General features: G+C 53.4%; 4 protein-coding genes across 4 annotated transcripts; 2 read left to right on the top strand and 2 right to left on the bottom strand.

Moving 5' to 3' along the window:
- The first annotated feature begins 665 nt into the window (after window positions 1-665).
- PHACADRAFT_264052 (uncharacterized protein) lies at window positions 666-4,146 on the top strand. The gene is made up of 18 exons (XM_007400872.1): window positions 666-774; window positions 822-1,190; window positions 1,335-1,411; window positions 1,467-1,570; window positions 1,630-1,679; window positions 1,731-1,747; window positions 1,799-1,815; window positions 1,866-2,046; window positions 2,100-2,362; window positions 2,421-2,450; window positions 2,501-2,632; window positions 2,682-2,773; window positions 2,829-2,916; window positions 2,972-3,042; window positions 3,094-3,233; window positions 3,286-3,654; window positions 3,711-3,892; window positions 3,952-4,146. Exons 1-18 carry the CDS (start codon window positions 770-772, stop codon window positions 4,081-4,083), a joined length of 2,319 nt encoding a protein of 772 aa, XP_007400934.1. The 5' UTR covers window positions 666-769; the 3' UTR covers window positions 4,084-4,146.
- Window positions 4,147-4,207: 61 nt separating this feature from the next.
- Window positions 4,208-6,019, bottom strand: PHACADRAFT_264049 (uncharacterized protein). The gene is made up of 6 exons (XM_007400871.1): window positions 5,744-6,019; window positions 5,538-5,611; window positions 5,179-5,485; window positions 4,896-5,124; window positions 4,771-4,837; window positions 4,208-4,720 (listed from the first exon to the last, which is right to left on the bottom strand). The coding sequence occupies exons 3-6, from the start codon at window positions 5,301-5,303 to the stop codon at window positions 4,263-4,265; spliced, it is 879 nt and encodes a 292-aa protein (XP_007400933.1). The 5' UTR covers window positions 5,304-5,485; window positions 5,538-5,611; window positions 5,744-6,019; the 3' UTR covers window positions 4,208-4,262.
- Window positions 6,020-7,698: 1,679 nt separating this feature from the next.
- Window positions 7,699-9,128, top strand: PHACADRAFT_152840 (uncharacterized protein; the record flags this gene model as incomplete). Its single annotated transcript, XM_007400870.1, has 6 exons — window positions 7,699-7,950; window positions 8,001-8,064; window positions 8,114-8,171; window positions 8,226-8,782; window positions 8,837-8,892; window positions 8,940-9,128. Exons 1-6 carry the CDS (start codon window positions 7,843-7,845, stop codon window positions 9,126-9,128), a joined length of 1,032 nt encoding a protein of 343 aa, XP_007400932.1. The 5' UTR covers window positions 7,699-7,842.
- Window positions 9,129-9,212: 84 nt separating this feature from the next.
- PHACADRAFT_152837 (uncharacterized protein) lies at window positions 9,213-10,020 on the bottom strand. The gene is made up of 4 exons (XM_007400869.1): window positions 9,920-10,020; window positions 9,625-9,857; window positions 9,533-9,567; window positions 9,213-9,484 (listed from the first exon to the last, which is right to left on the bottom strand). Exons 1-4 carry the CDS (start codon window positions 10,002-10,004, stop codon window positions 9,376-9,378), a joined length of 462 nt encoding a protein of 153 aa, XP_007400931.1. The 5' UTR covers window positions 10,005-10,020; the 3' UTR covers window positions 9,213-9,375.
- Window positions 10,021-11,337: the final 1,317 nt, after the last annotated feature.

The raw sequence follows: 11,337 nt of genomic DNA, 5'->3' as shown, positions 1-11,337 counted from the left end.
TGAGGAAAGGTCCGGGCAAGGATAACTTTTGATGGTCCTGAAATTACCATTTACGGCAGATTTGTAGTACGTTTCTAGGACATTTTTGGCTTATCTCAAGTAAAAATCTTCTAGCTCATAAAATAGCTTCAAAATCCATCAGAAATGGCAATTTCAGGACCATCAAAAGTTATCCTTGCCCGTACCTTTCCTCATTGCAAACATGAGGCAGAAATGATCTCCACATATGTTCTTTCAGATGTCCTGAAATGCGCCACAGAGTCTTCTGAAACATGAACTCTTTGCCGTACCGAAATGTAGCCATATTGAGTCATTTCAGGTTCATTTCAGGCTACACAAAATTTATCATTTTCTTGCACCGCAAATGGCCATGAAAGTGGTAGCAAATCTATCATTTTAGGACACCAGAAAGCCCCGGTTAAGTCTCTGAAAATGAAACATTTTTGATGGCTTGACCGGGACATTTCAGGTGATCTGAAACCAGCTCATGCCTGTAGTGCCAAATCCCGAGACGCTTGGCGGACGCGCTTGCTTGCTTCTGACCACGACCACCACGCCTGGCAGCCTGTGAGTTTGCCCCTTTCCCAAATAATCACGTCCAGCAGAACATGTATGTAATCGCTCTGGCGCAATAAACCTAGGACTTGAAGCTGAGTAGCTGTTAGACCAGTGTTCTCATTGAAGCTGCGGCACGCACTGCGGACTCTGTGCGCACGCTACTCGGAGCGCGTTTCCATTGCTGAGTACAGAGGACCGCACCTGCTAGAACATGTCGTGTGTAATATTCATCCTACACACCTTCTTCTCCTCACGTCCCGCAGTGCCTCAGGCAGCCCGCGGCCCCACACAACATGGCTCAAGTCGCTCTCGCCGCGCTGGCCATCTGCGTCCCCTAACTTGTCCATGATATCCGCTTCGTCGTCCTTCGAGCTCCTCGGGCGTAACGAGCTTCTGCAGGCATCCGAGTCATCCGGAATTGACGCGTCCGTGCCGTACCCCGAGGGCACGACGATTGACTGGCACCGCGAGGAGGCTGCCGAGCGCGAATGGAAGCGGACGTTACACTCACAAAGGGGCCTGCGTGGTGCCCTTGCGCCCATTGCCGACTCATCCAAGATGTGGCTCGTCATTGTGCTGACGGGTGTTGGAATTGGCGTTGCGGGAGCATGGCTGGACGTGCTAGTACGATGGTGAGCATTTCCTGATGGGCAACCTTGACTGTCAGTCCTTCCCCAGAACGCTACTTTGGGGATGCTATCGCGTGCATTCTAATAGGACGGGCATTCAGAGATGGCACCTCGAGAAAATGCCCTTCGAAAACTAATTTCTGAAAGGTTAGGCGATTTGCGCGAAGGCCGCTGCGCGTACGGCTTTTTCTACAATCAGGTAGCTTGTTGCAGTGGACTAGACCGTAAGCCACCCAGTCACGTACAAGCCGGATTTGTCATCTCACTCATGGTCTATAGCCGGAGAGGTCTGCACAGAATGGAAGACGTGGAGTGAATACCTCCATGTATCCTCCATATTGGGCCAGTCGCTCTTGCAAGCGTGGGTGTACATAGCTCTAGCCGTGAGTTAGACCGGCGTAGCTGTCTGCTTGACTGGAAGCGCACCCATTTTTCTCCGTAGGTTATCTTTGCTGGCAGTGCAGCAGTGCTAGTGATAACATACGCGCCTTAGTGGGTGTCTTCTTTAAGTGAAGAATGACATCACTGAAATGCTCTTCGTAGCGCCTTTCACACCGGGAGTATGCACTTGACGTTTTCCTAGAGAATAAAGTACTAACGTTGCTACCCAGTACCCGAGATCAAAGCTGTCAGTGCTATGCACGAATTTAAACTTCGATTAACTGAGTTTACTTGCAGATATTACGTGGCTATGTCTTCGATGCATTCCTTAGCCCTTGGACGCTCTTCATCAAGGCCCTGGGTCTTGCTCTCGCAGTAGCTTCGGGACTGTCACTTGGCAAAGAAGGCCCGCTGGTCCACGTCTCCTGCTGCATGGCATTTCTATTGTCTCGGATTTTCAAGGTCAAGCAGAACGAGTGTAAGCAATCTCAGCCTCCGTCCCAGTCCTGCCTTCTCATCGTCCGTTTCCAGCCCAGAAGCGCAAGTTGCTCGCTGCGGCTGCGGCGGCGGGTGTCTCTGTCGCATTCGGTAGTCCTCTGGGCGGCGTACTGTTTGGCCTGGAGGAGCTGGACACCTTTGCCTTCAGCAACGAGAACGACGTCATGTGGCGCGGGTTCGTCACCAGTGTCATAGCCGCTGTGACCTTGCAGTATATGGACCCGTTTGGCACGTCCAAGCTCGTTCTTTTCGAGGTGTCTGGCACGGTGAGCGGTACGTGGAGGGCGTTTGAGCTGGTACGTGGACTCTTATCCGAAGATATCAATCAGAGGCACTCAATGGACGTTTGCTTAGATTCCATGGATGCTACTGGCTGTTGTCGGTGTAAGCGACCCTCGCTGCTAGCCAAAGTGTTGTGCACTGAACCTCCGAAGGGCGTAGTCGGCTCGTTTCTGATCAGGCTGAATGCCGCTGCAGCTGTGTACAGGAGAAATAGTTCAATTTACGACTGGCCAGTGCTCGAGGTGGTTTCGTTTGCCGCACTGACTGGCGCTATTTGCTACTTGGTTCGTATATTGGACGGTGACATATACACAGATACTAAAAGCTCTCCAGGTCGTCTTTCTACGTGCGCAAACATCAGAGCTGGTGGCGAACTTATTTCAAGAATGTGATGTGACAAAGGGAGACTACCACGGGCTGTGCAAGTAAGTGCCAATGCCACGTAGTAATGTCATTTGGTTATTGAACTGTAGCACTCAGCCCTACCGCCCTCTGGCACAATGTCTTCTTGTTAATCCTGACGGCTGTGGTGAAAGTTGGGCTAACGGCTTGGACCTTTGGCATGATGGTACGCCTACTTGTTTCAAACGTCTGAGCAGCTATCGGACGCAAGTCATGCACAGATTCCAGCGGGTATTTTCCTGCCTACCATTGCCATTGGCGCGTGCTTCGGGCGCGCAGTCGGCCTTCTGACGTGAGCCTCCAGTACTTTTCCTACTGAATATTACCGGCTGACACATTGTAGGCAAGGGCTGCAGCGCGCATATCCGTCTGCAGTAATATTTTCCTCGTGTCCTCCAGACGCGACCATACGCTGCATCTCCCCAGGTTTCTACGCCGTCGTCGGCGCGGCAGCGATGCTGGGCGGGGTGACACGCATGACAGGTATGCCCTTACTTACTTTTCGATCCTCCGCCGACCAACGTCCCCTGCACAGTCTCGCTCGTGGTGATCATGTTTGAGCTGACAGGTGCGCTCTCGCACGTGCTACCAATCATGATCTCCGTTGTCGTCAGCAAATGGGTCGCGGACGCGCTTGGCCGGGACGGGATCTACACCGTCTGGATCGCGATGCGGCGCTATCCGTGGCTTCCGCCGGACGAGTACCGTGATCAGGGGCAGACGGCCGCGCAGATCGTGAAGCCCGCGTCCGACATCGTCGTCCTCCGTGACGGCTCGCCGCCCACGCTCGGCGAACTCCTCGCGTTCGTGCGCCGGTACCACTTCCATGGCTTCCCTGTCGTTGCAGGGGACGAGGACGTGCTTGTTGGGTTCGTCGTACGGGAGAAGCTTAGGATTTATCTGGGTTAGTGCTTCGTCAATGCTACGTACGGGGCTGCATGGGCTAACTGCGTGTTTCAGAACGCTTAGTCACGGAGGACGTTGACGGTGCGCTTACGGAAGCGCAGAGGTGGACCTTTATCAAGGCTGCTGCCGCCGCCGACAATGAGCTTGTGAACCTTGCACCGTTGCTGGACGAAGCTGTGCTCCAGCTGCGAAAAGATGTCCCTCTGCAGCTGGTCGTGAATATGTTCCAGAAGATGGTACGCCGTCGTTACGACCGCATGCTGAGCTGCTGACAACCTGGCCGATGTCCATGCAGAATCTCCGCCATGTGCTGTTCTCCCAGGAAGGGAAGCTTACAGGCTTGGTGACGAAGACAGACATTGTATGGCTGCTGACGGCGCATTCGCCACACACTGGTCAGTTAGCAGGTGACACCATCGATCAATAGGTATCGAGGACATACAAGCACATATATATCTACGTGCTATCTAGGATTATATGGCAATATAATCTAGTCCAGGTATCATGCAGCAGCGTCCTTTAGAGGGTATCAGTGAGCCCTGAGTGGGCTTAAGTGGTAATCGAGTTCAAACACATCTACCAGCCCGTGCCCTCTCCACTCGAAGCTCACAGTCTGTGCCACGAAAGCTCGCCGGGCTTGCCAACCGGCCTGTACAGCTTGCCACCCTTCTCCTCACCCGCCTCCTCGTTGCGCTTCTTCCCGCCTCTAGTTTTAATCTTGCGCCGTCTGTCCTCGTCGTCCCTGAACTCCTCGTCGTACGTGACGCGCCCGCCGTGCCCACCGGGGCCCGAGAGGAACTCGGTCGTCGCACGGACTGTCTTCGTGATCACGCTCAGCGCGGGGCACGCCAGGCCCGTGAGCTTGTTAATCGCCGTCGGTAGGATGAGGAAGACGTCGGAGAAAGACGGGTGTGTCGCGCCACCGATTGAGTACACCTGCAACTCCGTGGTCACCGTGTGCGCCATCTGCTCCGAGAAGATCGCATACTCGCGGCCGACGGTGAACTCTTCGGAGTTGATGACGAGGAGAGGATGGGGGAGGGGTGACTTCCACGGCGCGAGTCCTGGAGCGAAGAGTAAGTGTCGGTAAGGCGTGTTAGTAAGGAGAACTTACTCTGGACGGCCGGGTCGAACGCGACGACTGCGCAAAAGTCGATCGAGCCTTTCGAGGACGCGGCAAGCTACAACGCGATTTCGTCAGCATGCGCAGTACCACGAAAGTATGATTCGTGCACTTACTGCTGCACTGCCTCCTAAAGAGTGGCCGGCCATAACCGGGTTTGTGGCATCCACCGCCTTGAATCTGCTCCAATCAAGGGCAGGGACTTTATATCCGTCCGTAGGCCTTGCGCCGCTGGAAATCCCGCTCATAACATCCACGACGCTCTCGAGTTCTGCAATACGGCACATGATCTGCTCATGCCGAAGAGTGGTGTCGTCCATTGGTTGTTCAGGTAGGTCCGGCCAGCTGGAAAAGAATGGCTCAATACAAAGATAGAACTGAGCGTCAAATTCAGCTTACTAGAGGTCGCTCCACTGAATCCAGTCAAAGGTCGTCTTAGAGCCATCCGCAGCAAGAATCGTCGAGCTGGGACTTGTGCCATCCCGATGTTCGAGAACTGCCACGACAAAACCGCGACTGGCCATCTCTCCGCAGAATGCGCTGTACATCAGACGAGAGCATCCTACGCCGTGGCTGAACAGCATTAGCGGCCATTTTCCGTTGCGATGCAAAGAACCTAGCACGGGGGCCGATGGCGGTGTTTTCAGAGGTGCTTCTTTCGCTGCGGGGAAGGTAGTGCCGTGAATAGCTGCTGCTGCGGTTGGATCTGCAGGGTACGGTTGTTAGACGTCCGGCCGCCGGGGTGAATGGACACTTACAGGCAACCATGCGGTACCAGACGTTGGGTGTACGTTTTGCCATCTTCAGGAAGCCGTCAATCGTTTGTGAGAGCCTGCAGATAGTCGGGTCGTACCACTGTCAGCATGAATCTTGTCTGACGCTTGCAACTTGTGGAAACGAAGTGAGTCGCACAAAACGGCGAACACTTCGAGAGGAGGTTGCAGGAGGAAGTGTGGATACTCACTTGGGGAACCAGACAACAGATTTTGGCTTCTCCTGGTGCTCGCACGGGTAAAATAGCGAGAACATCACGGTGTCAATTGCAATGCCTGCCTTCTCCTTTGCCATGTGCCTGTGCGTGAAGGTGCCAAACGTCTGGCGAGGCACTGGAACCTCGATGTCGCATACGCCGACATCGTGTGGCCCAGTATACTTGGGAAGCGTGCGCGAGAGCAACGCGCCGAAGGGGGAGCGACGCGGTACCTCATGCAGCTTCGGTGGCTCTGGCTCGGGGAGAAACGTTGTTGTGTTGCGCAGCGGGGGGACGCTAGACGAGCGGCGGCGCTGGGGCACGGCCCGCCTGTGCGTCGGTGAGGAGAGGTCAGGATCTGAGTTGGACGAGAACTGGGTTTTTGCCATCGTGTGTGGGTCACTTTTCGCTGTGGGCAGGCGTGCATCTCGCCAACCTTTAAAGGCACCTGCTCGCGGAGGCCGGATGAGGAGCATCATCCAGCCTTTGTGACGTCACGGGAAAACTCTGCTCGCGCCTGTTCGCGCCGTTGCGTGACCCCGGCGTCACACGATTTCGGCCACCTGCATGTGGATCCCCGACCGCCCATATACTCCGCCAAGGCCCAAGGGGCAGTAGCATGTGTGTCCCACGCAGGTGGCCATACGCAGGCGAGCGTGGGACGTCCTTGCGGGTTGAGATCGGGTGAGCTAGGACTGCAAAATGAGCGGAAGGCATCGGACAGTGCAGCAGGGATAAAACGGAGACACAAAGTAAATTATAGATGAATGGCCGGGACGTCTGTAAAAGCAAGTAGAAAAGACTTCTGCACTACTTTTAGTACATACGAACTGAGAGACTCGGACGAATGTGTTGCAACGCAGCCACCTTGTAGATTGCGTACGATACATGCCTGATCCTTGTCGGTTAGTTGTTACCGGACCATCACGTTATTTCGTACGGTAAGGCATGCACGGCTCAGGTTCCCCTTGGCAAATCTTGAAAAGATGTGCTTTCAAACAGGAATAAAACTTTTGACATACGGACGTTTGGCCGAGTACTGGGATTGGCCAATTAAGGGCGGCGAACAGTCGCTTTCCTGGAACAGCCCCTCAACTTCAGCTTTCATCCTCTTGCCTTGCAACTTCGCGTGAAGGGGCCTCGTATGTTAATATGATATAATGTAATATTTCCAGATATGCGACAGGTATGATCAAGTATCCTAAGTAATGACTACATTATGTATCAATCTTCGCAACATAGTCATGGTCCTTGTCGATTAGTGGTTAGATCATCACGTTGTGGTTATTCGCAATCGGCTCGACTCCTCTCTGGGACATTGCTTTCATTTTTTTTGTTTCCCTCTCTTCGAGGGGAAAACTGAGACCTTGGGAGGCAATGCGAACGAAAACGTGGCCCGTGAATAGCTCGGAAATTCTGAAGTGTGCCTCAATGGCTAGCCCTGGTCATTAACGAGAAGAGGCAAAATATTCCACACAAGTTTCTGGATGTATAGGTGGTGGTATTTGGGCAGAGCGGGGCCAGACTTCTAGCGGAAGCTCCAATCCTCCATAACATGGCTGGGTTTCTTTCAAATCTTATATTATTCTATATTTAGTATGCTTATGTAGTATGCATCCTGCGCAAATATTTCTAGCATTTTATACCCTGAAGTTGCAGAGAATAAGAGAGTCGAGCGGGTATTCATTTACTGTTAACGCTCAGTGCCACCGGCAGCGTATCTGGCATCCAGACTGTTTACACCGAACGAAGCACGTCGAGGTTGCCCCACAACTTGAACGGCAGCCATCTCCCGCAGCGTGAGAAGGTGCCCTATCCCCTTCATATGGACCTACCTTTAGACAGGCCTACAGTGGCCTACATTGTTTCTAACGAGCTTGTGAAAGTGGGTATCATAATCATTCTTGCATCGATTGAAGATTACATGAAACCTAAAACATCCCCAGTTTTCTTCTCTACTCCCATCGAACAAAAATCGTTCGCTCTTGGTTCATACCCTGGTCAAATCATATGGCCTTCTGTCCCCGAAGGCGAGCTCACATGCACGGATTCTGGTTGTGCCACCGGCTCCGGCGGAATACGATGCGCTCGCGATGTACCATTCGAACAGCTACCTGGATTTTATCTTAGATCCGAGGAATAGTACTCAAAGTGCCGCGAACGCGGAGGATAATCGTCACACCGAGTTTGGTATCGAGGAGGTGTGTTGCTTCTAAGCGGGAAAGTTATAGATCTCACAGCATCGTAGTAGGATTGTCCAGTCTTCCGCGGGCTACCTGAGTACGTGCGGCTGGTCGCGGGCGCGACTCTGACGGGTAAATATTAGTTGCAGCCGCATGTACGCACATTGTTGACTGAGCTCAGCTACAAAGACTCTGGCCGACAATCAGGCCGATGTAGCTATCTGCTGGGACGGGGGCAGGTCAGTCTCGTCATCTCCTTTACTTCGCCCCAATTTGAGCATTGACACCAATAGACATCACGCACAAAAATCGCGCGCCTCGGGCTTCTGCTACGTCGCCGACTGTGTCCTCGCGCTGCTCACGCTCAAACGCGTGCGCTACCCGCCTCCCGACGGCTCGCTGCTGCCGCGCAAAGCGCGCGTGCTGTACCTCGACCTCGACCTGCACTTCTCCGACGGCGTCTCTCAGGCGTTCCTGCGCTCGCACGCACCCGCAGGTGCGCCGCAACTGCTCACGCTCTCGCTCCACCACGCCGCGCCGGGCTTTTTCCCCGCGACAGCGCTCGCGGTGCTCTCGGACCCGGACGACAGCGCCTTCGACCCGTGCACGCTGAGCGTGCCCCTCGCGCGCGGCGCGTCGAACGCGACGGTTGCGCGCGTGTGGCGCGCCGTCGAGCGCATCCGCGACGCGTTTCGCCCGGACTTCGTTGTGCTCCAGTGTGGTGCGGACGGCCTCGCGGGTGACCCGTATGCGCTCTGGAACTGGTCGCTGAGTGGTGAAGGCGGGCTTGGGTGGTGTGTGGACAGGGTATGCAATACCTGGGGCTGCAAGACGCTCTTGCTCGGCGGAGGTGAGTAATGGTTCTATGCGTTGTAGAGAAGATGGGGCCGACCATAGAGGCTAGGTGGCTACAATTCGACCAATGTTGCCCGGGCGTGGGCCTATCTAACGTCGATAGCAGTAGGTTTTATTCGCTCGATGAAGACTTTAAGTTGATATCTACGTAGCTCCGACAACCACTGCCCCTGGACTCTGACATCCCGGATCATAGTGCCTTCCCACTATATGCCCCATCTTTCACTCTGGATGTACCGGCTGGCAACGCGCAGGATCATAACACCGACGAGTACTTGCAGATGGTGGAAAGCCGCTTCGACCGCGCTGCGGAGATCATACGCGAGAAAGTTGGACAGTAAGACATAGCTGACCACAACTCCCAGACTCTTCTCGTCGTCCTTGTCAACGCCTGTTATACTCAAGGGAAGTAGACTGATGGTTAGATTATGGCATGCATTTCTGTATGCATAAATTACAATAACTTTGCGTGTTGTGCTCTAGCAAAAAAACCGGTATTGAGGTGCACGTATCCCGGCTGACAACCTTCAACAAGGATGATCGCTCGACGGGAGTGGTTTTGGTATTAAAAAGCCTAGTCTTCTGGGGCTATCTGCGCAGGAGGACGTAGACGGGATTGCCAAGGACGATGTTGGTCATATGCCGGAACGAGCCAGTGAGTGACATAAGCAGCCCGCCAAACGAAGCGTACGCAGTCCTGCAGACACGTTGAACAGCATCTACGAACACAAAGGTGGATACGTACACAATCTCTGCAGTTCCGCCATCAAAACGGTAAACCTAGCCCAGGCGTCAGCGTTCATGACTACTTAGCAAGACGAGATGGAGAGAGCGCACCTTCCCATACATGACGTATTCGTAATCCTCCTCGAGCCCTCGGCGACCCTTGCCGTCCGGCCGCCAGACCTCAACATCCTTCTCCTCCTCGCCGTCCGCAGGCGGCCCGCGCGAGAGCGATGTCGCGAGTGCGAGCGCGACCTGCTGGCCTTGTTGAAGCGGGAACAGCTCGATATTGTAGTCAAGGGTCAAGTCCATATCGTAGTTCTTCGAGTGTGCGTACAGCCTTGACACTGTAGCAGCCAACATGCTCAGCAACTTCCGGTGTTTTCGAAGTTGCACGGCTGAGACTGACCGCGGTCGAACTTCTTTCCCTCCTTGTCGATGGCATTTATCGTAAATATGTCATCAAAAACGATGTTCGAGGTATTAGAGGACATGGCACGGGCGGCGGAGATGAGCTGCAGTGGTTGAGCGAAAGTACAAAGCGACCTTGCCGGCTAATGCCGAACATCCATATTCGGGCATGTAAGTTTGCAGGCTTCGGTAGTCGAGTTTTGACGTCGAACTCAGGTCTGCGTGTCGACTCTCATATTGGTGTTTGAGGCAATATTAACAACGCTAGTTCTGCTTTGCTCATTTTAGCAAAATCTCCCATTTCTAGTCTTGTCGCGGGTTCCGTGAGCTGGCTTTACGCGTGACAGGCTCGGGCTGGGTCCAGTGTTTGACTATCAATCTCGGTTTATAGTCTCCAGTCCTAATAATGCTTGAGACAAGTCTTAGGCGTTCAGGGGGTCCTACATGTCTGGAAAATTAGAAAATAAATTTTGATGCCTCGCGACAGGCCTTCCGAGCATTCGCCGCTGGCGGCATTAATATTAAGTGCCACAGCGAACTTCTCGCGTCTGTAAGAAGTGTATTTCCGCGTAACACATCCAACATCGCGCGGGTGGCCACTCCCTACGTCATTTACATGCGAAGCTCGGACGAATACCCCAGCCGGTTAACAGCATCGCCGTATGGCACTGGATATGTTGACACGAAGATGTGGTCGACTCATCTAGCGAACGCCCCACAGGTCACACGCTAGTAGATCAGGGAGCGATGTTACGTAGATCAGTTACGCGAAGCAATATCGAAGACACTTCTGATATGTTGGAGAGGCTGTGCGCCCCACTTGGGTTATGTCTCCAGTGACGAGCCTCGCGAGCCCATAATTTCTACGGAACTTGCTGCGCCCCGCAGCTGACCAGTAGAAAAACCGCACTCAGCCACCCGGTGAATAAGTACACCACCGGGTTCTTTGCGTTTGAAGGCGCGACTACAACCAATCGCGTAAGTTCGCGAGTTTTGCTCAGCCCCAGCATCAAGTCGGTTCAACGCAGGTCCTCGAATCGTATCACATGTACCTCACGTGTCACCACTGCGCCAGTGTACCCTCTCAATGTCGACGTGTCTTTTTATGAGCCCCACCCAAAAAAGAGGAAGTACAGTGATAACTTGTGCTTGGCCAAGATAGCCAAGCAGTACTACGCAAATTCCTTTCCGAGATGACTCTATGTACAATTAGGATGATTTGATGTGACAATGCAGGTAAGCAAGAAAAATGACGAGAGCAAGAGAGTATGCTACGATGCGGAGTGCCCCAAGATAACAAAACGATAATGTACCAGTGAAGAATGTCTAAAGAGATATACAAGAAAGCAAAGGTGAGATGTGGACTGTGCAAGAGCTAACGACAACAGATGTGAGTACAGTATGTGACAGGATGAG

The sequence above is a fragment of the Phanerochaete carnosa genome, assembly GCF_000300595.1.
Source record: "Phanerochaete carnosa HHB-10118-sp unplaced genomic scaffold PHACAscaffold_11, whole genome shotgun sequence".
NCBI lineage: Eukaryota > Fungi > Basidiomycota > Agaricomycetes > Polyporales > Phanerochaetaceae > Phanerochaete > Phanerochaete carnosa.
The sequence above is the reverse complement of the archived record's forward strand: the minus strand, read 5'-3'. Positions and strand labels throughout refer to the sequence as shown.

Bases quoted from the DNA above. Each gene is read 5' to 3' on its own strand.
- PHACADRAFT_264049 (XM_007400871.1), bottom strand. From the start codon at position 5,303: ATGGCCAGTCGCGGTTTTGTCGTGGCAGTTCTCGAACATCGGGATGGC. The intron at 5,125-5,178 runs GTAAGCTGAATT...ATTCTTTTCCAG, and splicing joins ATTCAGTGGAGCGACCTCTA to CTGGCCGGACCTACCTGAAC. The intron at 4,721-4,770 runs GTAAGTTCTCCT...TCTTCGCTCCAG, and splicing joins GTTCGACCCGGCCGTCCAGA to GACTCGCGCCGTGGAAGTCA.
- PHACADRAFT_264052 (XM_007400872.1), top strand. The intron at 2,363-2,420 runs GTACGTGGACTC...ACGTTTGCTTAG, and splicing joins CGTGGAGGGCGTTTGAGCTG to ATTCCATGGATGCTACTGGC. The intron at 3,655-3,710 runs GTTAGTGCTTCG...TGCGTGTTTCAG, and splicing joins GAAGCTTAGGATTTATCTGG to AACGCTTAGTCACGGAGGAC.
- PHACADRAFT_152837 (XM_007400869.1), bottom strand. From the start codon at position 10,004: ATGTCCTCTAATACCTCGAACATCGTTTTTGATGACATATTTACGATA. The intron at 9,858-9,919 runs GTCAGTCTCAGC...TGGCTGCTACAG, and splicing joins GGGAAAGAAGTTCGACCGCG to TGTCAAGGCTGTACGCACAC. The intron at 9,568-9,624 runs GTGCGCTCTCTC...CGCCTGGGCTAG, and splicing joins AATACGTCATGTATGGGAAG to GTTTACCGTTTTGATGGCGG.